Source organism: Petaurus breviceps, unplaced genomic scaffold (genome assembly GCF_028583685.1).
Source record: "Petaurus breviceps papuanus isolate PSGF00001 unplaced genomic scaffold, PetGlider_PUasm1.0 189, whole genome shotgun sequence".
Classification (NCBI taxonomy): Eukaryota; Metazoa; Chordata; class Mammalia; order Diprotodontia; family Petauridae; genus Petaurus; species Petaurus breviceps.
In genome coordinates this window covers 52,037,418-52,062,278 of record NW_027185809.1, presented here as the reverse complement: position 1 = coordinate 52,062,278, position 24,861 = coordinate 52,037,418, and the positions used below count along the sequence as shown (strand labels likewise).

General features: G+C 38.9%; 1 protein-coding gene across 2 annotated transcripts in view; it reads right to left on the bottom strand.

Annotated features, from left to right (window-relative positions):
• Positions 1-24,636, bottom strand: part of TTC8 (tetratricopeptide repeat domain 8) — a 53,259-nt gene extending 28,623 nt beyond the window's left edge. Inside the window, exons 1-5 of one of the 2 annotated variants that reach the window (XM_069092398.1) lie at positions 24,443-24,636; positions 9,352-9,472; positions 7,907-7,970; positions 7,653-7,812; positions 7,356-7,445 (exon numbers count right to left, since the gene is read on the bottom strand). In XM_069092398.1, coding sequence (XP_068948499.1) covers positions 7,356-7,445; positions 7,653-7,812; positions 7,907-7,970; positions 9,352-9,472; positions 24,443-24,559 — 552 coding nt within the window. In that variant the 5' untranslated portion in view covers positions 24,560-24,636. The remainder of the gene's footprint in view (positions 1-7,355; positions 7,446-7,652; positions 7,813-7,906; positions 7,971-9,351; positions 9,473-24,442) is intronic. The other variant, XM_069092397.1, reaches the window with a different exon arrangement.
• Positions 24,637-24,861: the final 225 nt, after the last annotated feature.

Genomic DNA, 24,861 nt, shown 5'->3' with positions numbered 1-24,861 from the left:
TATAGGTTGTACATGTGCGGCTAATGCAAAACAATAACATAGTAGATGTATTGTAAAAGACTGACTATATTTCCCTCCCTCCTATCCCACCTCCCACTTGTTTTATTCTCTACTTTGATCCTGTCCCTTTTCAAAAGTGGGTGCTTCCAACTTCCCTCCCCCCCCGCCCCCCCCCCCTTCCCTCCTCCCCCCCCACCTCCCCTTCCCCCCCTATTCTCCTGAAGGGTGAGATCCCCTATTTAGTGTGTATTTCCCTCCCTCCTCAAGCCAGATTCAGTAGGAATAAGGTTGACCCATTCCCTTTTGCTTTCCTATTCTTCCCCTCCATTGTTGCCTCTTCTGTATGAGATAGTTGCCCCACTCTGTCTCTCCCCATCTCCTCTCATTATATTCCTCTCACCTCTTAATTTCACCTTTTAAGTATCATCCCTTCCTGTTAAATTGGTCCCGTGCCCTCTATCTATGTATACCTGTAAACGTATATACACACATTCACATATGTATTCATATGCCCACATACCCTCATATAAAGACATATATATTTCTAATCCCTTCAACTACTGAGAAAAGTTTCATAAGTTACAAATATTGTTTTTCCATGTAGGAATGTTAACAGTTCAACTTTGGCCAGGTGGCTGTAATGGGAATGCAAATTTGGAAGATCTTCCCTGCCCCTAGGCTAAAATGCACCTGAAGCCTGGGGAGGGAGGCTTGTTTTTCAGTAGATACTTCTTGATTGGCCAGTGAGTCAATAAGGTTGTTATATTCTCTGAGCCAGGAGAAGGCTATATAAGCCCTGATGTGTAGCTTTGTTTTGGGACTCACTTTGAGAAGTGTTCTGTGATTTGATCTGAATTCTGGGAAGCCGTTGTTGAGAGTCCCCCGGCTTTGAAAAACCCAGATGTGGAAACCCAGATGTTGACTGGGTATGGATGTAATGGTTGGACAGTTTGGAAAGCTGTCTACTTGATCTGTTAATGTCTTGATAATTCTGTCTGTATATTTTAAAGTTTGGGGTGCTGACCTTTTTCCCCTGAACAAGGTAAACGATATATGTCTGACTGATTAAAGTAAGCTAGTTAACCCATTTTGAGTTGCTTTCCTTTGACAAAGCAGATCCAAGAACCTGTATGGGCAGCAAACCCTGAGGATGCGCTTGGGGTGCTTGCTGCTACAGTGGCTCAGCAAGCAAGAGCACCGGCCCCAGTGCCGGGACGACCCGGATCAAATCCGGGCCCAGACACTCAGCACCACACCCAGAAACAACATCTGGCCGTGCAACCCCGAGCAAGCCACTCAACCTCGATTGCTTTAAAAAAAAAATAGTTCAACTTTGATAAGTTCCTTATGATTTCTTTTCCCTGTTTACCTTCTCATGCTTCTCTTGCTTCTTGTATCTGAATGTCAAATTTTCTATTCAACTCTGGTTTTTTCAGCAAGAATGCTTGAAAGTCCTCTATTCCACTGAATGACCATATTTTCCCCTGAAACATGATACTCAGTTTTGCTGGGTAGGTGATTCTTGGTTTTAATCCCAGCTCCCTTGACCTCCGGAATATCACATTCCAGGCCCTTCGATCCCTCAGTGTAGAAGCTGCCAGATCCTGGGTTATCCTGATTGTGTTTCCACAATATTCAAATTGTTTCTTCCTGGCTGCTTGTAATATTCTCTCCTTCATCTGGGAATTCTGGAACCTGGCTATAATATTCCTAGGAGTTTTCTTTTTGGGATCTTTTTCAGGAGGTGATCGGTGGATTCTTTCAACCTCTATTTTGCCCTCTCGTTCTAAAACATCAGGGCAGTTTTCTTTGAGAACTTCCTGGAGGATGCTTTCCAGGCTCTTACTTTGGTCATGGCTCTCAGGCAGTCCAATAATTTTTAAATTATCTCTCCTGGATCTATTTTCCAGGTCAGTGGTTTTTCCCATGAGATATTTCACATTGCCTTCTATTCTTTCATTTGTTTGGATCTGTTTAACAGCATCTTGATTTCTCATAAAGTCATTAGCTTCCATTTGCTCCAATCTAATTCTGAAGCAATGATTCTCCTCAGTGAGCTTTTGAGATTCTTTTTCCATCTGGCAAATTTGGCTTTTTAAGGCATTCTTCTCCTCATTGTCTTTTTGAGCCTCCTTTGCCATTTGAGTCAGTCTGTTTTTGAAGGTATTATTTTCTTCAGTCAGGCTGTTAACTCTCATTTCATAATTTTCTTGCATTGTTCTCATTTCTCTTCCCAATTTTTCCGCCACTTCTCTTATCTGCTTCTTAAGGTCTTCTATGGCCTGTAACCAGCTTGTATTTTCCTTTGAAGCTTTTGGTGCAGGAGTTCTGACTTCACTGATTTCCTCCTGTTCCATGCCTTGCTCCTTCTTATCCCCAAAATAGGAGTGTAATGTTGGAATCTTCTGTCTGCTTTGTTTCCTTTGCCTGCTCATTTTGCCACTCAATGATTTGACTTTTGGGCTTTTTGCCACAGTAGGACTCTGCCACCAGACAGGAGAGTTTTTGTCCCAAATGCTGGGGTTTTCTCAGCTGCCGGAGGTATTAGATGGGTGCCCTCTCTGAGGTCTCCACACGCTCTGGCAAGCTGGACACACACCCCAGGACCTCCACCCTAGACAGCAATCCAGATCCAAGCAGGTTAAAGCAAGAGTGATTACCCCTCAGACTGGTGCTTGGTCCCCCTACACTCTGCAGGCCAGGAGCTGAAGCCACCACGTGGCGCTGGCAGGCTGTGCCCGCATCTCAGCGGTTTCTTGCCCCGGGGGTAAAAGCCACGCACTCCCACTTACTGGGTCCCAAAGTCCAGACTGCAGTGGCCTCTCACCTTATCCTTCGCATCTATGTATTGATAAATCTGGAAACGGCCACAGCTGCTGCTGATCTGGAGTCCCTCTGGCTGGCGGCTGGTCAGGCCTGCCCTTGGGCTAAAGCCTGGCATGGTGCTGGGCTCGGCTCCCAGAGCGTTGCGCTGGCTGATTCCTGCCTGCCGGGCTGTTCTCAGCGGGAGGTTAGCTTCTCTGTGTCATTTTGTGGGTTCTGCAGCTCCAAAGTTTGTTTAGAGTCCCCTTTTTACATGGATTGGGGAGGGTGGAAGCCAGAGCCGCGGGAGGGTCGTGCTTCTACTCCGCCATCTTGGCTCTGCCCCCCCATAAAATTACTTTTTAATATTTTAAATGAATTTATTGCCTCTATAAAGTTTTGATACTGATAATCAAAGAAACACAAGCATTTCTTTAAAAAATCAAACTAGGTTTTACAAGTTTTTCCTCTCAGGAATATATCTAAATCAATCAATATTTGTTAATACACCTAAAAAAGCAACAAGAATTAATGTTAGTTGCCATGAAATAGATGTAATACCTTAAGAAGTCATTAGAAGTAGTTCTTCATGGAAAATAGGGATGGCTGAAGAGGATTTTAAGTTCAGTTGTGGAACTATCTGCCTGAGAACACTATTAATAAATTATTCCAAAATTTCACTCCCAACTCATTAGCATAGAGAGGAGTTGCCACGGATCTGACCTAAGGTAAATGGTTCACTGAAAGTTTGCCTTCACTAAATTCAGCTACTGAGTCAACATGGCAACAGTTAGTTTAACTAAATGCCTCAAAGAGTTGAGACACCCATTCCTTCATAGGATGGTTTTCTGTAACATTCTACTTCCTGTAAAGATACAAAAAGCAGGCCAAGCCTCAATGAACCTACCTAGACAAAGATGACTAATACAATATTTAAATGAAGAATTCAAGGAAAATTACACCACTTTAATGTTTAAAGTAACTGAAATGAGCCCAGCTCCTTTCTAGCAGCCTCTGATACTGCTCTGATTTGAGTTTGAATTCCTCTGGGCAGGTGCTGCCTTGCTTTTGTCACACTTAGTACTTAACTGGCTACTGTGCTCAGTTCACACTAAATTCTAGCAGAAATGAGCTCACTTTTCTCTGTCAACTGACACCAGCTAACAAGTGGAACAAGATTTTAATCTATTACTAGGAGATAAGTGTTCTAGGCTCCTGAGTTATTTCTTGACCAACTCTGAAGCTTTTTGTTATAGAAAAAGGTTATAAATGTTTGGGTTGTTTTTCTTTTTTCCTTAAAACAATTTTTTCCCAATAATCTTCCTAACTTCCCTATTTCTATTAAGAGCAGCAGCATCGTTCCAAATCCCCAGGTTCACTATCTAAGTCATCCTTAATTCTGACCTTTCCCAAACCCTGAGTATCTGGTTGCCAAGCAAGACTTGATTTCTCCTCTTCAGCACCTCTTATATGTATCCCCTTCTCTCCATTACCAAACCACCACGCTGGTGCTGGCCCTCATCACTTCTAGCTCACCTTTCTAGCCTACAGCAATAGAGTCCTACTTGGTCTCCCTCCTCTGAGTCTCTCCCTATTCCAACCCATCTATGACATAGTTCCCAAAGTGATATTCCTAAAGTACATCACTCCCCTGTTCAAGAAGTCCAACACTAAATCCACTATGGCACGCTGCCTCTCATGCATGATAAAAGGAAAACAGTTCTCTATAAATAGGTTTTACTAGATATTAATAATATAAAATACAATCCATAGAGTTTAACATGTTAGTTATTTTCTGTACTGCAATAATATACAGTAGGAAAAAATTGATCATGCAATTACTTTGGTTCTAATAAGTAATGCTCATATACTTTCTTAAGAGCTTGCCAACTAATGCAAAATACTTTCTAATTTAGGGAAGTTCCAATCCTAACTCACGATAGCAGCATCCAATATACATACTACTATCTTGAAAGAAAGGGGCTAGTAATTTGAAGACAGGCATCTCCTGTGCGCAACAGCAAAGGGTAAATTCCTATGAGGAAAAAGAACTGTTTTATTCCTATGACTTCTGAAATTATTTTAGTAATCTCCATACATAGGCAGGACCATTTTTGATTCTTCGATTCCTCCTCCCCATTCCCCAATCCTGATTCAAATTTTCCTAGACATATATGAAAAAAGAAGAAAAAAACCAGGAACCTTGATTATCTTGTTACAGACCACACTAATTAATGTAATGTTAATGGGAGTTGAAGATCTTCCCCACCCATTAATAGGCTTCAGGTAGAGCCCACCAAGAGAAGCTTGATGAGGAGAGGTTTGTTTTTAAGGAAGGCCCACACCTTTTGTTACTTTGTAATTAAGTAGTGGGTCACAAGGGTTGTGAAGAAGTATCTATATATCTACACACACACAGACACACACACACATTCTCTCTCTCTCTCTCTCTCTCTCTCTCTCTCTCTGTAACTGTTAGACAGTTGGATCTGTCTGTTATTCTGTGGTGTATATGCTATTTGTTCAGATGGTTAGAAGACCTGTCTGTGGGTCTTTATGCTATTATTTCTGCTTGTAATTTCTGTTTGTATTTTCTCTGAAGTTCAGGGTGCTGACTTTTTCCCCTGAACTAAGTAAATGATATATATGTTTGATTAAAGATTGTTGACCCCTTTAGAGTTGCTTTCCTTTCGTGCTAGCAGCCCTCCTGTGTGCTGGTGTTATTGGTCTTACACCCCCATAACAGCTGCAAGTAGCACTGCTGTTATAATAGGCAGGACCATTTTTGATTCCTTTATTCCTTCCCCCAACCCTAATTCAAATTTTCCCAGACTTATATAAAAAAACAAACAAACAGGGACCTTGATTATCTTGTTACAGACCACTCTAATTAAAGAAAATATCTAGTGAAATCAGGTTGATTCTTTATTCCTTTGTTCCCTAATCAGGGGTTCAATGAATTATTCTTTAGGGCTAGCTGCCGGAGGTTTCTGAATTCGTGTAATATCTGGGAAAATTCTCCTAACTCTGAGAACTTGAATAAGAGGGTTTAATGTCTACAAATTTATGCAAATATGTTTTAATGTAATTAAAAAATATATATACATATATATAGCTTAGAATAATATCATTTATACATGTGTAGCAGCAAGCACCCTAGTATACCCAGGGTGGCTGCTAGCATAGGTTCTTAATCTGCTTTTTTAAAAGAAAGCAACTCAAAATGGGTTAACAATCTTACTTTAATCAAGCAAACATCAGAAAATACAAAAAGAAGTTACAAGCAGACAGAGAGACAGATCAGCAGACAGGGCTTCCCACTGTCTGACCATTACATCCATACCTAGTGAGTTACCAGAGGGGGAAGCCCCAACATCTGGGCTTTCAAAGCTGGGGGCTCAACAGCTGCCCAAACTCTCATCTGGCCAAATCTCACAACTCTTCCCAAAGTGAACCCCAAAGCAAAACCTCACATCAGGGTATATATAGCCTTCTCTTGGCTCAGAGAATGTCACAATCCTCGTGACCCCACTGCCCAATCACAAAGTAACAAGGTATGGGCATTCCTGAAAAACAAGCCTCCCTCTATAGGCTCCAGTTGAGCACATTCAGCCTATTAGGGGGCAGAGTATATTCTCAAATCAAGGAAGGTTCTCAGAGTCACTTAAGCCTATCAAAGAGCCTAGAGGCAAGGAAGATCTTTAGATCTTCAGATTCTCATTCTCATTCCCATAACAATTTGTTATGTGTACCAATTTGCATGGGTTTTCTATATTGTGTTTTTTCAATTCTAAGTAAATTGGAAATATCTGATTCTATATGTATTTACATATATAGATATGCTGCATGCCCAGTCTTCATTGCTAAGTCCTTTATACTTTCACCCCATTGGTTCTTTGGTAATAAGATGAATTTGTGACACTCTGAGAATAACTTGTCTTAAACCTCATAAAGACTCTTAAGGACTGGGGTATTTTGAGAGGCTAGGGTTTGTTTTTTTTTTTTAATAATCCATAAATATATATTTAGACTAAGGGTTGTATTTCTGAGAAAGAATGTAATGATAAGGGGGGGCTAGGTGGCATAGTGAATAGAGCACCGGCCCTGGAATCAGGAGGACCTGAGTTCAAATCCAGCCTCAGACACTTAACACATATCAGCCATGTGACCTTGGGCATGTCACTTAACCCCAATTGCCCTGCCTTCCTCCCTCCAAAAAGCAAAAAAAAAAAAAAAAAAAGAATGTAATGATAAACTGCTGTGGGAGTTTAGGTTATAAAGTTGTCTTGGGATCCAAAAGCAAATTCTAATGCTTCTCTCAGAGAATCAAAGAAATTCTGATAAAAGGAAGGAAAAAAGAAAACAATTGTGCTTTCTCTTCAGAAGCTAAAATTATTTTTTTAAAGGAAACTGAGTAATGAATAAGCTGTTAAGACCCAGATCATCCATAGTTAAAATAATTATTTTTAAAATGCAATGCAGTAATGTTTAGGTTTATACTAAAATCATAATAGTGATATTTAGAAAGAATGATGCAAAAAAAATTCACATACCTTTGCAAACTTTGGTTTTTGAGCATATTTGGTTAAATTCAATCTAGATAAATTTATAAAAGGCCCATCAGGATTTGTAAGCATTGATGCCTATGGAGAAAAGCAATACTGAGATAAGAAATCTGAAGCCTTTACTTTGTAATATAACTGAATATAACTTAGGTAAAAATTTTAAGGACAGAGTAAGTCAGCAAGAATCACCTTCAGAAATCCAACATGTTCACAAGGGTAAAATTAATCACATTACGAAAAGCCATTTTTGTTATACGGCATTGTGGTAAAGGCAGAGTTATTTACCGTTCCCAGCCTGACATATCTTCCAGAAGAGCTGCTAATAGGGTGAGCAGTATAGGCAGTTCTGGGTGTTCTTATAGCTTGTTCCATAGTGCCGGGCCTTCCACCCTGAGTGCCGGGCCGGACAAAACCTGTAATGGGTCTTCCAGTTTGTGTTATCGGCCTGTGTAAGTATAGCAAATTATTAAAATAAGGAAAATAAAGAGAACATAATTTTCAGAAGGATATTAGACAGTAGTGAAAAATAAAAAATGTACCTAACAGCTGGACTAGGCCCCCCTGTCTGATTGGCTCCAGGGAGTTTCAGAGATGTTCCAGGCCCTAATAGATAAAAGAAGAATTTCATAACTTGAAAATATAAAACATTTCCTAATGCATTCATTTAGATATATATATTTTTAGTTTTCAACATTCACTTCTATAAGATTTTGAGTTCTAAATTTTTTCTCCCTCTCTCCCCCTCCCCTTCCCCCAGGACAGCATGTAATCTGATATAGGCTATACGTGAACAATCATATTAAACATATTTCCACACTAGTCATGTTGTAAAGAAGAATTAGAACCAAAGGGAAAAATCATGTGAAAGAAGAAATATTAAAAAAAAAAAAGGGAGAGAGAGAAAAATAGTATGTTTTGATCTACATGCAGACTCCATAGTTTTTTCTCTGGATATGAATAACATTTTCCACCATGAGTCTTTTGGAATTGCCTTAGATCCTTACATTGCTGAGAAGAGCTAAGTCTATCAAAGATGGTCATAGCACAACGATATTGTAACTGCATACAATGTTCTCCTGGTTCTGATTATTTCACTCAGCATCAGTTCATATAAGTCCTTCCAGGTTCTTATGGAACAACAGTATTCCATTACACTCATGTACCACAACTTGTTCAGCCATTTTCCAATTGATGGACATCCCCTCATTTTCCAATTCTTGGCTATCACCAAAGAAGAGCTGCTCTAAGCATTTTTTGTGTATGTGGATCCTTTTCCCATTTTTATATGATCTCTTTGGGATACAGACCTAGAAGTGGTTTTGCTGGGTCAGGGGGTATATAATACATTCATTTTTAAGATATAAGCTTCTAGCAGAAGGGCTGTGATATGACTAAATATACTGTTGTTCAATAACTGAGAAATTGTAAAATGGTTATTATATATCATAGTTCAATTTGTTTTAATAATTCAAGCTCCCTTCCTAGCGAAGTACAATTAAGTAGTATTAAATTTAATAGTTTTAAATATGACATTAACAAAATGTTAAATTACACTCTAGTAAGGAATGAATTGAATTTAATAACTGAATATTTATTAAGTGCCAACTATATGCCAGACCCAAACAAAAAAACAGTCCCCACCCTCAGGAAGCCTATGATCTACTTATCATCTACTTCATATTTGATATGCAGAATTATCTTCTTGAATTATATGGAAAGTACACTTGTCTAGACTCAGGTATAGTAAAGATTTACTTGAAATAGCATTGTTTTGCAACACATACTATTAGGCACATAAGGAAGGCAGTCTGATAAAACTGACAGAACTCTAGACTGAGAGTCCAAAGAGATGGGTTCAGATTCTGGCTCTGTCTCTTTGTAGCACTGAACACCAGGTAACTTGATTTCCTTTCCTGAATCTTGGCTTCATTATTTGTAAAATGAGGGCGTTACCCTGAGTCCCAAGATCCTTCCGGGTACTTACGAGCAACTTGAGCAATTGCATTTTCATCCAGGACCATCTCTGCAATTCCTTCTTGATCTACATCAATTTCATCTACATATACCATTTCAGTTAGTGCCCGTGTTTTTAAAATCCAAGCTGCCTAAAAAAATCACAGATAAAACAAAAACTTGTACATTAAATGGCACTGGCAACTAGAAGAGTTTATAAAACCTAGCCATTGCAAAAATTTTCAAGATTAATAGCTGCTTATTTCTTAGGTTTATACACACATCTACACAACACAGTGATAACAATAGAAAATACAAAAAAATCAAGGTCATTCTTGGCCAAAGACACAGTAAATAGGGCAATGCCCCAGTAATTAATAGACCAGTAACTACTTAGAAGTCATAAAGTAAATTTTCTTCTTTATGCAGTTAAAAGAGGGAAAATTTTAAAGAAAAATCTGAAAGCAAATTAATTGAGGTGTGTATTGTGTACAACACTTCAGGACAGCCTCCTTTCTCTTCTTTGGGGCACTGTTCTTCCCAATTTACTACCTTAGCTCCTAATTAAAACAATGTTAATTGTTTCAGAATACAGACAGTAGAATTTTAAAATGGGAAAAAACAACAAAGATTTTAACCTGGAGAATATCTTTACCACTTTATTTTAAGTGATGGGTACAAATGATTATAAAGCTTGACATTTTTTAGATTAAACGGCCGACTATTTCTTTTTATCTCTAAAGCTGTTTTTCCTGGGGCCTTTGTGTTTCTGCATATTGTGATGCCTCATAACAGGGTAAAGAAGAGCCTGCCTCTTGACTCTGACTGCTGAGGGCAGGCTCTGGAATGTCCTACTAAGACAGAAAAGCTGCTCATATGAGTCTGATGACCGAAGACCAGCTTTGCTAAATTTGAAAAGGCTAAGACAGCAAATCATTGGTAAACAGATGATGGTTTTGGATTTTGTTTCTTTTTAACAACAATCACTTAAGACCAACTAAAAAGGGTATCAGAAGATACAGGTTATGAGACTGCCAAGGCAGTCCAAAGTCTGCACAGGCTGCATTCAATTTACACAAGAGCTAGTGACCTCTGCTCATCCTATATTATCTCACCAGACACTTATAACAACCCTATGAAGTACGTAGTGCAAATAATATCCCCATTTTACAGATGAAGAAATGGAAGCTCTGAGAAGTAACTTCCCAAGGTAACAGCTAATGAGTGGATAATAGCTATTCAGTTCTCTTTCCATTAAACAAGAGATGCCCCATCCCCTCCTCTGACCCCACTCTCTGTTGCAGAACCAGAACACAGCACTTGGCAAATTTTAATTCTAATCTGACTTTACCCTACTCCCATATTCAAGTAACCTGCTACCCCTGCTATTGGCTTTTTGCTCAGAGGATTAAAAACATTTTACTTTTGTCCTAATCCAATAATCCAAATATAATTTAAGCAGAGAAATCTACAAATCAGTCCCCCTGCCCCTAAAGTTGAATAATACATACCACGAACAAACAGAAATTAAATTATTCACTTTTACATCACCACTTTTCTCCAATATCATAAATAATCAAGAATTCACTGGGGGCTTTCTTGTAATGTGCATAGATCTATTATTAGTTTTGATTTCATTATTATTCCTGCTACAAAGTCTTATTCCTGAAAAGCAAAAATTATATTTCTCACTTCAGAAGCTTAGAGAAATATAATAAAATCTATTAAAACAACAATATTCAATCCTTTAAATTTTTTACTAGTGTTTTAGAAAAAGAAAATAGTTGCTTTGCTTCCATCCAAACCAAAAACGACCTTGAAAATAACATGTCATTGCTTGACTAAACATCAGCTTGCATTCAAAGAATTGCTCATGGCAATGGTAACAATTCTTGGGATTTTAATCAAAATAGCAGATGGAAGACTGATTCTTGTCTTTAAACAAATTACAGAATTTTACATTGGCAACAAACCAAATATTGTTTCATAGCTTCTAATATCATTGTATGCCAAGTTTTAATGATAAAGACAAGCCAGATATTATTTCATAGCTTCTTAATACCTTTGTAATCCAGTCTTTAAGAAAATATAAAGAGGTTCAACTATGATCATGATAAAAAAAAACAAATGTATCAATTGCAAAGAAGCATGAACATAAATGGTCCAAAATTGTCTCTTGCATTTAATAAAAAATACCAAGTGGTAACATCTTTAACCTCTGAAATGATATGCAAATACAGTTATTAGTACTGGTTCTATGAAATATGGTGGATGCAGTTACACAGTAATACAGTCACCTGACATGGTACATAAGTAATGAGAATAATAACTTTATTTTGCGGGGGTCAAGAAAAAGTGTAGTAGATTCTTTCTGTTTAAATGAGTAATTACTTACTTGCCTAAAAAATATGATTCTATCATATTCACCTACTTATTGGCTCTATAGTATATCACACTGACTAGCAATACTTTAATTAAAAATCTACAAATGAAATATCAGAAAAATATTGACTCATTTGTTTTTATCTTTCATAGTAATAAGATTCTGACTCATGATAATAAATACACTTTTTAAACAAAGCATATGCTTAAAATAAAAATAGCTCAATCATAATTGCCATATCTCCCTAAAATGTAAACCTCATAGAAAAGGGGGACACATATTTGGTATATGTTGTATACAGGGTGAATGTTTTTCTTAAATGACATCTTATATAAAAACCAATGATAAAACATTTTAAATAGGACATGGGCATGAGAACAAGTGGCAATTTTAGGCCAGATTTTTAAAATTTCATTGGCAAATTCTTCTTCATATAAAGATTACACCAGAAAAACATTTGCACACACTTGTGTTTCCTTGGCACTGACAGGTTCAAGAGGATTATAGTGAATTTGAAAAGATAAAGCACTTTTTTAAAAGTAGAAGCACAAACTTGGCAAGGGCTCCTCTCCAATCACTTCCAATACATGTAAAAAAATGACTCTAAATGAACTTTGGAGCTACAGAAGCCACAAAGAGACAAAGAGAAACAAAGCTCCCGCTGAAAGAAGCCCAGCAGGCCAACAGGAAGGATCTATCCATACTAGGCTTGGAGCTGAGTGCGGGCCCACATGAGTCACGTGGTTCCTGACCCCAGGGCAGCCCTGACCAGCAGCAGGCCAGAAGCAGACTTCAGGAGAGTGAATCATGAATCGCCAGCTGCTGTGGTGGTTTCCAGAATTATCAACCCATAAATGACAAAAAGAAAGTAAAAGGTCACTGTGGAACTTTGTGGGAACAGGGGAACCAAGAGCATGGTCCGGCTCCCACCACTGAGCCAAGAAGCAGCAGAGGTGCAGCAGCTGTGCAGCTGCAAATGCCTGGCTGTCTAAGGAGCTCCTGGCTTATAGACTGCAGGGGGGCCAAGTGACCATTCAGAGGGTAATCACTCTTGCTTTAACCTGCTTGTATCTAGATCATGGTCTTGGGTGGTGGCCCTGGGGTGTGTGATCAGTGAGCCAGAGCTTGTGGTATCTCTAGAGCGGGCGCCCAACTAATAGCTCCAGCAGCTGTGAAAACCCCAGTGATTTGGGACAAAGTTCTCTCCATTCTGGAAGCAAAGTTCTACTGTGGCAAAGAGCTCAAAAGTCAGGTAATTGACTGGCAAGATGAGCAAGCCCAGAAAATGTAATCAAACCATAGATTCCTTTTTGGGGGACAAAAAGGATCAAGGTATGGAGCAGGAGGAAGACAGCAAAGTCAGAACTCCTGCATCAAAAGCATCCAAGAAAAATATGAATTGGTTACAGGCCATGGAGGAGCTCAAGAAGGATTCTGAAAATCAAGTAAGAGAAGTGGAGGAAAATTTGGGAAGAGAAATGAGAATGATGCAAGAAAATCATGAAAAGTGAGTCAACAGCCTGCTAAAGGAGACCCAAAAATACACTGAAGAAAATAACACCTTAAAAAATAGACTAACTCAAATGGCAAATGAGGCTCAAAAAGCCAGTGAGGAGACGAATGCCTTAAAAAGCCGAATTTGCCAGATGGAAAAATAATTTCAAAAACTCACTGAAGAGAATAACTCCATTAAAATACGATTGAAGCAACTGGAAGCTAATGACTTTATGAGAAATCAAGATACTATAAAACAGATCCAAACTAATGAAAAAATAGAAGGCAACGTGAAATATCTCACTGGAAAAACCGCTGGCCTGGAAAACAGATCCAGAAGAGATAATTTAAAAATTATTGAAGTATCTCAAAGACATGATCAAAAAAAAGAGCCTAGACACCATCTTGCAAGAAATTATCAAGCAAAATTGGCCTGATATTCTAGAACCGCAGGGCAAAATAGAAATTGAAAGAATTTACCAACTGTCTCTTGAAAAAGATCCCCAAAAGAAAACTTCTAGGAATATTATAGCTAAATTCCAGAGTTCCCAGGTCAAGGAGAAATTACTGCAAGCAGTCAGGAAGAAACAATTTGAGTACTGTGGAAACACAATCAGGATAACACAAGACCTAGTAGCTTCTATGTTAAGGGATTAAAGGGCTTGGAATATGATATTCCAGAGGTCAAAGGAGCTAGGACTAAAACCAAGAATCACCTACCCAGCAAAACTGAGTATCATGCTACAGGGAAAAATATGGTCATTGAATGAAATAGAGGATTTTCAAGCATTCTTGATGAAAATTTGACTTTCAAATACAAGAAGCAAGAAGAGCATGAGAAGGTAAACAGGAAAAAGAAATCTTAAGGAAGTTATCAAAGTTGAACTATTTACATTCCTGCATGGAAAAAATGATAATTGTAACTCACAAGACTGTTCTCAGTATGAGGATAGTTGAAGGGAATATGTGTGTATGTATATGTATACACATACATATATATGTATGGATAGGAGGGTATATGTGTATATAAATATGTATGTGGGTGTGGGCATACATATGTACATGTATACATAGACAGAGGACACATAATGAGGTCAATATGAAGGGATGATATCTAAAAAATAAAATTAAGAGGTGAGAGAGGAATTTATTGGGAGGAGAAAGGAGGAGATAGATTAGGGTAAATCATCTCATATAATCTTCATAGAACACCTTTAAAGATGGGTTCAGAAAGTTCACTCACCTGGTGACTATGAAAAATTTCTCTCAGAAGAAACACTCGACAACACTTGTGCTCTAGTTCATGACAACCTTCATTATCATCTAATTCACTAGTGACCTTCTAATTTAGGAGCTTCACTGACTAGTCCAGCTTTTGCTCAGCAGGGATATGAACAATGATGCTTCCTTCTTTCTCACCCTGAACTGGCTATATTGTTCTGAAGAGCTCCCCATCCACCTGCCCAGGCTATGAGGTCCTGCTGTGGTAGCCCTGCAATCTTACTCACCATGAGGGCACCAATTTTGGCTTCTCTTTTCCATTTTTTCCCTTTTGAATGGCCTTTAAATGATTTCCCCTCAAAGTTTCATATCTTAAAATCTAGACTATATCAACTATTCAATAGTACCCATTTGCACAATTTTTCAACTTTGCTTCATAAGTTTAGCTAATCAAAACACTACATGTAGATAAGCGACACATGACCTAAACTACAACTACATGTAGAAAATAGCAATAATGTGGTCTCCAACTACGAAGGTTTGCAACTATCAAAAATCTTTACCTGAGATGCTGGTACATCAAAATCTGGTTCCTGGAAAGCATTAAAAAGGTAGTAATATATTTTTGAAATGACCCAAATTAAAAAAAAAAACACAAAGAACAAACGTTAAAGGGGTTGAAGAAAGTAGATTTCCAGGGAGGTGCTGAGTAATTTTTTTTTTAAAAGGGGGTGGTAGACCAAATAAGTTTGGGAACCTCTGAATGAGCTAATATCAAACACTACGTGTAGACAAGCAGTACATGATCTAAACTACAGCTACATCTAGAAAATAGCAACAAGGTAGTCTCCAATCATCTTGCAACTATCAAAAATCTTTACCTGAGACACTGGTACATCAGAATCAGGTTCCTGGAAAGCATTAATAAGGTAGTAAATAGTTTTAAGAAATAAACTTTCCCCTCAAAAAGAAAAAAAAACATGCCAAAGTGTTAATGATAAAGCAAAAGTTAAACCGATTTAAACTGACAACTCAAAAATCCAAATATTGATGTTAACCTTTTCTCAACATTCAGTAGCTTCAAATAAAACTAATATCTGCTAAATTCAATGCTCAGTTTTCTAAGATTAGCAAATTATCACAATACTGAATCTTAGGGTACTCACAAGATTTCCAAGTAGGCAGGTGTAACTTATTAAAGGAGACAATACTACCTACAAAATTTCAGATAATTTTAAATATCTAAGAGACAGTTATGAAAATAGTGTTTGTAGGGACTAAACATTCAGACTCTAGCTATTTTTTTTAAAAAAACCTAAAAATGATTAATCATTTTATTACAAACTGACAAACTGGTAAATTAGTCCATGATAGATAGAGAATGAGTATGTTTTTATATTAAAAGGAAATGTGTAATGTTTTGGAAACCAACCTTGTTTACAAAAATTCTATTATTTATATTAATTACAATCTATTATTTATAACACTATCCTATGAAACTTATGTAAAGAACATGTCATTGTTAACTTCCATATTTTGGTAGTCTCAGATATTTATGTGCTACTTAGTTATATACTTCCTTTAAAAAAGTTTCCATTTACATATTTGTTGTTATCAATGCTTACTGAACATCCAGTACAAAGGGTAGCATATTTTATTAGAACCTATGGGGAATTACAAGAAAAGTAGAAGAAATTATTTCTCACTCCTAGAACCTTATAAACTAAAGATAGAAACAAATACACACACACACACACACACACACACACACACACTGCAATAAGGGGTAATTACATCTATAAGGAAAATGTGCAGTAAGCTCTCGTGTCTCCTTACCAAAGCTGCTACTAACTGAATAAAACTAAATAGAAGGTATAGTAACTGAGAAAGGCAAAAAATAAAATAAAACCTAAAAGGCAGAAGGAGGATTAGCCGAACAAAGAACTACCCAATCTTAAAGTTGGAAGGGACCAGGTTGCTAATCAAGTACTCAAGCTCTGATCCTCTCTTCATTATCCCTAGCTCTATTCTAGGAAATAAACTGGGAGGAACAGATAAGATGAAATGGATGAGAGGAAGACAAGCTAATAACAATAATAATAGCTAACAATTACACAGCACTTACTATCAAATAATATCTCATTTGATACTCTTGAGAGGTAGGTGCTATTATTAGTCCCATTTTATAGATGTGATTTGCCCAGGATCAGATAGCTAGTAAGTACCTGAGGCTAGATTTGAATTCAGCTCTTCCTTACTCCAGGCCCAGGTCTCTATCCACTGAGCTACCTAGCTGCTCAAACAAGAAAAATGAAGGAGACCTGATATTTATAGGGAAAGAAACTGAAAGATGAAAAGTGAGCAAAGGAGACATCATCTGCTTACAAAATGAATAAATATGATAGGTGAAATAAAGAAAACATTAGAAATAGTAAAGAAAATGGCAGGAATGGCAGAAGTGAACATAATTCTGGAAGTTGTTTGCTATGGAGTTCCAAAGTTCATTGCCATTGTCTGGCTGTTTGTTTGTTTGTTTTTTCCTTAAGCCAACACTTTCCTCTAGTCAGGAAAAATCTTTCTCCAGCAGCCCACCAAGAAAGACAGACCCTGATGTTGAGTACTGTCTTTGTAACTAACAGTGCCTTTAATCTGTTGAGGCAGATGGGAATAGGGGTAGGGGGATATCCAAAGGTAGATGGTAGTTTAGGAGAGCTTTTCCTTGTGGTGGGGGAAGAATGGGCAGGGAGCTCTGATGGACCCCCAGTGAATCCTCCTGAGCTATGGTGGCTCTTTGTCATTGTCAGAGTCCAGCTTCCAGTGACAGCAGACAAGAAAAGAACACAAGTGGGTCCAAGCATGGGGCTCTGGAGAGCACACGGCACAAAAGGCATTAGACAAAGGGACAGCTGAAGGTGAACTGCATCTAAAAACCAAGAAGAAACCAAGGCCCTGATAGGTCAAGCAACTTCTCCCAAGGTCACACCAACATTAAGTGACAGAGATTGAATTGAAATCCAGGTCCCCTGATTACAGACTTGCCAGGCCTGATCTTTCCACTATATCCTGTGGCCACTTGTTGTATAATGTAAAGATCAGTGGATTTGGATTCAAAGGACCTATGTTCAAAATATGCCTCTGTCACTGTGTGATCCACGTGTTTGGATGTGATCCATTGGTTTAAGTCACTTAAGCTCTTGGACCTCAACACTTTCCTCTTTAAAATGAGGGAGTTGGATAAGATGGCCTCATAGGTACCTTTCCACCCAGTACCCCCAACATTCTCTGAATTAGGAGCAGGGAGAGGTCTTCAGAGTACTGGAGTGAGACTTTATGATCCACCTTCACCACCACATTTGTTCTCTGGAAGCCTTGAGAACATTCAGATATCCCAGACTGTCGGCAAAAGAATTCTTCTCATTACAGATTCCCATTCTTCCATCCACTAAGAAAATGTAAAGGGGTCAAAAGGTCTGTAGCAGCTCACAGTTCATTTTCTACCATTAATGCTTTGCAGGTTATTTACAAGCACATCTAGCAAAATACAAGTGGCAGAAACAAATACAGCCCATGTTCATTAGAGAAAATTAGGGTCAAATGGGAACCACAAAGTAAACTTCTAAAGGAAAACAGCCACACAATCTTTTAGTATGAAGATCTGTCAAGAAAAGAAAAAACCAGGATTTAATATTTCAATGTATCAAATCAGTATTCTTTTCAAATTTTGTTCTGTGAGAAAACCTCTCAATCTCCACAAAGAAGTTCCTGTGGAGCATGAGGCTGTTGTAATGGAAAGTAATATGGGTACAGTTGGAAACAACAACAAAAAACACTGAGCCGGGGATCAGAAAATCTGGGTTCTAGTCCTGGTTCTGGATTTTCTAATGGTATGACCTTGGGAAAACCACTTTACTGCCTCCTCTCCCTGCCTCCCAGCCTTGATAAATAGGGATAATTTCTAATCTTCTAGGTTTGTTTTTAAGTATGTAGTGAGATAATGCAAGTGAAAGTACTTTGAAAAACATAAAACCTAGTGCAAAGTTAAAGTATTACATCCATTCAAGTGGATGGTCTAGCTCAGAGGTGGGGAATCTGTGGCCTCTGGTCCACAGGTGGCCCTCTAGGTCCTCAAGGCCTCGAGGCCACAGGTTCCCCACCCCGATAGCTAATACAAGAAACTCTTTAAAAATAGTTTGTGTTAACATAGAATTGCACCATAATATATTGCATCCTTTTTAGAGAACTAAATGAGCTTTCATCTATGTCATTTAAAATGAAAACTCCCCTATGAATCTTCTTCAAAAGAGGTAAACTGAGAGTGAAAGAATTATGGCATCATTGCCTCAGAACTGGTAATTATTTAACATCATCTTTCATTCAGATCAGTTGACTTCCTCTGTCCCTTGCTTAATTACAATAGAACTAGAAAATCAGTACTGATTTTAAAGCCTCCTATCTGACATATGGAACACAAAGAACAGTAATCAGATCAGGCAACTAATCGGGATGATCAACTAAGCCTCAGCAGAGAGTGTTCCCTCTAGGTCATCTTCCTATATGGAAGGTCTTTTAAAATTTCTTCCCTTTATGCATTTATATTGAGCTACTTTTTCAGTCACAATTAAAATCATGGTAAATGAACATTTGCCATGCACTTTATTAAGCACAATAAAATAATGAATAATGTGTGTTGACTCAGTAATTAATATAAAACCATGAGGTATTAAGAATAATGAAATTCCAGTCTTGAAGCATGATCTTTGGCCTGAAGCTGTCATTCTCCTCTCCCCATCTCCAAATACCCAACTCAAACTGGCACCACAGGGATATTCCACTTACGTCTCCTCTCCTCAACCTGTATTTGTCATACAAGCCCATCTTAGATCCTCCCCACCCCCAACTCCACTGACTGTCCCTCCCAACCCAGCCACATACACCAATATAGCTAATGCTATACTTCCTTTCTCCTCAGATTCTTATTCTACACTTCATCCCTCTGATTCAGGTTTTCTCTGCTTTCCAAGGTAACAATTAGTAAATATGATAATTCATCATACTAAGGAGCACATATTTGAAGCTTTCTAGATTCAAAATTGAGCTTGAATTTCCTCAGCCTTCGAGTTAATTGGACCATAAAGTCACAGATTTAAAGCTGGGAAGGAACTTTAGAAGCCACCTCTTCATTTTGCAGATGAAGACACTGAGGCCATAGAAGTCAAGTGACTTGACCAAGGCCACATAGTCAGCCAACAAGCATTTATTAATCATTTACCATGTGCCAGGAATTGCGTTAAATGCTATAGAGGCTAAGAAAGGCAAACACAGTCTTTGCCCTTGAAGGAGCTCACATTCTAGTGAGGGAAAAACATGAAAATAACTAGGTACATATAAAATATATACAGAGTAGATGGAACGTAATACGAGAGCAGGAACTAGCATCTGGAAGGATCCAGTAATGCCTCTAGTAGAATATGGGACTTGAGCTGAGTCTTGAAGGAAGCCAGGGAAAACCAAGAGGAAGAGATGATAGTGAAAATTATTCTAGGCCTGGAGAGCTGCCAGGAGATGGCCTGTGAACAGGGCAGCTAGTGATACAGTGGATAAAGCACAGACCTTGGAGTCAAGTATCTGACCTCAGAAACTTGCTAGCTGTGTGGCCCTGGGCAAGTCACTTAACCTCCCAAAAAACGACCTGTGACACTGGACCTTAGGGTGTAGAGAGGAGAGAACAGTTAAGAAGCCTAGAGAGGTAGGAAGGACATGACATAGAGATGACATTACATTTGATCTTGCAAGTAATAGGGAGCCACTGGAACTTATTGAGAAGCAGAATGACAAATAAGACCACTTTGACATCTGAGTAGATGAACTGGAGGGAGCAGATTGCTGAGGCAGACAGACTAATTGGAAAGAAGACTATCACAATAATACAGGTCCTGCATTCAAATGCATGTTCTCTGAGAACAAATCCAACATTCTTGTCCCTCCAATCATGTAGCAAAGTATAGTAGGAAGGTAGATTCCATCAAAACAGATTTCAACCCTCTACATATTGGTGGTGGATGGTCTTATGAGCTCCAGTAGTTGAAAAATGTATTACCCTTTGGTCAACCTGATAATGAACATCTCTGACCTGAGCTAGGCTGGTCCATTACCTGGCCTGTACTCAAAGTTGGTAAAATTTGTGCTCTAATATATAGCTTTCAAGAATCCATGCTAATACATTCCTGAAGATTGAAAAAAGATACACACACATCCGTATGTAATATGATTAGCCCATGTATGCTCTCTCCCCTGACAGAATGTAAGCTCTTATAGTTCCAGGGTTTAGCACAGTGTATGCACATAATTCTTCATAAGTGTGTGCTGACTTGACATAATTGACCTCTCTGTGCCTTCATTTCCAAATCAAGGGGGGGGAAGGGAGTGGTCATAAAAAATTACTATTATTATTATTAGCAAATAAGGTATATCGTCATAATCACCATAAAATATTTATATATTATCTTTCTTTCCGTGTGAATTTTCATTCACCATTCATCAATCAATCAACAAGTATCATTAAGTACCGACTATGTACCAAGCACTGGAGAGACAAATACAAAGAATGAAATAATCCCTACTTGAAAGAAGTTTGCAGTCTACCAAGGGATACATACCATATACAAAAGTCAAAAATACATATCATATAAATACAAATATATACAAAACAACAAAAGACAAGGTAGTTCAGGACGGAGGGCACTAGCAGTTGAGGCTGGGGTCAGGAAAGGCTCCATGCAAAAGGTGATATTTGAGCTTCACCTTGAAAGAAGGGAGGAGCTGGAAGGAGTTCATTCCAAGCATATGGATTAGCCAGTGCCAAGACAAGGAGACCTAAGATGGTGAAGAACCAGATGGAGCAATGTTCAATGAAGCTATAAAGAGGCCACATTGTATAAGGGCTTTAAGACCCAAACAGCAGAGTTTATATTTTCTCCTCAGGGCAAGAAGAAGTGATTGAAGTGATTGAGCCCAGGAGTCACATAGGTCAGATCAGTCTTAAGGAAAATTACTGGGACAAATCCTTTTATTAAGAGGATTTGTTCTGTGAAGTTTGGATTCAGTCAAAGGGCTGCACTTAAAGACCTAGAAGGCCACATGTGGCCTCGAGGCCACAGGTTCCCCAACCCTGGCCTAAACTAAGGACGTAACTGGGTGAATGGAGAGAAGGGGTCAGATGCAAATTAAAGATGCAGATGTTAAATTAATGTGGGAATTTCTCAGCCTAGGTCCCTTAAAAGGTCAAAGGGAGAATCTCAAGCAACAGCAAGTCTGCATGACTAGAGGTCAAATAAAGTGAGCAGCCAAAGTAAAAACATAATTATCAGTGCATTAAGGAAGACTGCTAACTGGGAGCAGCTGCAACTTCTTAGGGCAACAATTTGGTTTTTACAGCTTTCTAGACTTGCTTGGTGTACAGAGCCAATCTATAGCATTCTACAGCAGAAAAGAAATGGGAGAAAGTGTAGAGACCTCGGAGTCAAAGGAGTTACCAAAAGTCATATTTGTTCCTGCGGGAATTTTTTTTCCTGTGGTTAGTCTTTTTAGAATTCCCTATGTTGGCAGGAAATCTCTAAGATGGTAGAGTCTTCTCTAAAAATAAAATCACTCTTGTTAATCATGTTACCAATAAACAAATTAAGTACAAACAAAAAGGTTCTTTTTTTCTTGGCACAATAAATTACTTTATCTAGGGGGAAAATGTATTCCCCAAATTCATAGTATTCATATCCATCCTCCCCTCCAAGGTAGAAAAGACAAGTTGTAATAACTGATTGGATATAAGATAAAGGAGAAGGAAGAATCTAAAATAATGCCAAGATCGTGAACTAGAGACACTGGTAATACCTTCAACAGAAACAGAGAAAACTGGAAGAGGGGAGGGTTTGGGAGTAAAGAGAAATTCTATTTTGAATATGAGATTAAGATGTTTCTGGTCATACAGTTTGAAATGTCTAACAGGTGATGAGACTGAAGCTCAGGAGGGAAACCAGGGATGGATAAATATATATATATATATATATATGTATGTATATACACACACACATATGCATATATGTATGCACACATAAATAAGTACATATATGTGTTCATCTGTGAGTCATTTGCATAGAGATGATAGGTTTCTAAGGCTGTGGAAGAAAAACAAAACAGGGTCTAAGTCAGAAGAGTGTGATATGAACGATGAGCCAGCAAAACAAACTAAGAAGGACATGGTCAGAAAGGTGAGAGAACCTGGAGAGACAGTTTTCTTCTGCCCCATCCCTCAAAGTTCTCTAGTAGTTTGTCAGGGCCCCCAACCTTTTAGATGCTCGACATTGCTGAATTAATAACCACTGAGGTCCAACTGAAGTAGCAAAACGAGAGAGAGAGACAGAGAGACACAGAGAGAGAGAAGGCAGTATGTGCCAGGTAAGTCAAACTACCACCACCTTGACTACCATATCCCTTCAGATTACAACGGAGACAACACAGGACTCTGAACCCAATAATATTGGGAACAGCAGTGTTCTCCAAACCGTAAGGCCTGCTTTCAGATCAACCCTGGTAGCTCCCATTGAGGGGAGAAATTGTGAAAAAGGGGCCCACTTTCCTCACTACTACTGACCAAGATGCAGATAGCACAAGATCCCTAGGAGTGACAACACCCCTAAGACCACCTGTCTTGCTTCTAGTCTGGCCCTCACAGCCATCATCCAGAATGAGCAAATTCTATGTGGAAAGGGCTAACTTTATCCCCCACCAATAGCCAACATCAGACTGCTACCACAGGGAAGGCAAAGCAATATAGCTCAAGCAGCAATGCCCCTTGAGGGAGTGACAAGAAGCAAGTCAAACCACCACCATCACCTTGACCATTATCTCTCCTAAGACTCCAATGGAAACAACCCAGACCCTGAACTTTACAAGAGCCTTTGGAATAACAAAATTTGCAGCACAGTGCCTACCATCATCCTGGGAGGTATCCCCTGGAGAGATGCAGCTTAGCAATTGCAATAGACATAACTACTAAAGACCCAGAAAAAAAAAAAAGTTCTTGCCACCAAAGTCTTTGGCACTGTCAAAAGGCTCAACATCTGAAAATTACTTGATTTTATCAAGGGAAATGACATAAAAAAAAGAAGTATGATCATCTGCTTTGCAAGGGGCTTTTCCCATCTGACTTGCGATTGAAACCTTCCAAAAAGGCTGTCTTCCCCCATTACAAATATAAGATGTTTGAGAGCAGGGATTGTCTTTTCTGTTTGTAAACCCCCTCCCTGAAAGCTTAGCAGTGTTTTACACATAGTAAGCATTTAATAAATGCATCATTCATTCATTCAACTGCATATACCTTTCACGGTGCCACAGATAACTCTCATCAGCATCAATGAAAGGAGTTTCCATATCTGGAATTCCCCATACTATGGAAATCACAAATTCAGATGAAAATAAAAATCCCTTATGAATAATTCATTTGAGGGTAAACATTGAACAATATTTATATAGGCACAGGCAGAGATACACGTGTGTCTATACATTTGCATATAAAAAGTGTAAACACGCATAAATATTATACAGATGGATATGTGTGCATATAAATGTGTGTATATACCTATGCACACATATTACAAGCTTTCCCAAAAATCTTAGTACAGTTTAAACTTTACTTAAAAGTTCTATAAGTTTTACTTAACTACACTAAAACTTTTGGGAAACCCTGTCTATGTGTATGTGTGTACAGATGTGTATGTATGCATATGCACGCACTGTCCAGTGATTCTCAGGACACAAAATGCCAGGAATAGCTCTGCCCCTGGCATACATTAGAGACAGAGGTATCAGGTGTTTTCTGGGACCCCACCTCTCCATCCATACATGGGTCAGGTGAGATAGGGGCCGACACCCCCAGACACTCCTGAGGAGGAAGGTGGGGGAAACGACCCCTCCCCTCCCCCGACTCCCTCAAACCCAAGCCTGGGATCAATGTCGGCAGGGTAAGTACCTGGTCGTAAGGAGCTTTCTCCAGCACCTGCGTGCAGAGATCAGAGCATTGCTGGAATTTCCTACGCCTGAAGTAGCTCCAGGCCAGGAGAAGCGGCTCCATCTCAACACTCCCCATGGCTGTCCCCTGGGAGCGTCCACTCCTGCCCAGCAACGCTAGGCAGACGGGGGGCCTCAGAGCTAGGAGTTATCCACATCGCGCCTGAATAAAAAGAATACGAAACGAGCCCCGCCTTCCCGATTTCGACCTAATGTTAGGCGAATTCGGGTAATATCGGAGTATATGGGCGCGTGTAAGATTTTCTTAAAATGTTTGGGAGGGCCTAAGGCTGGAGTGAATCAGGGAGGCAGTAATTTAGACACCTCTGTCTTTTTTTCCCCTGGGCAGTAGCTGAGTCGCGGTTGCCTAGCAACCTCAGG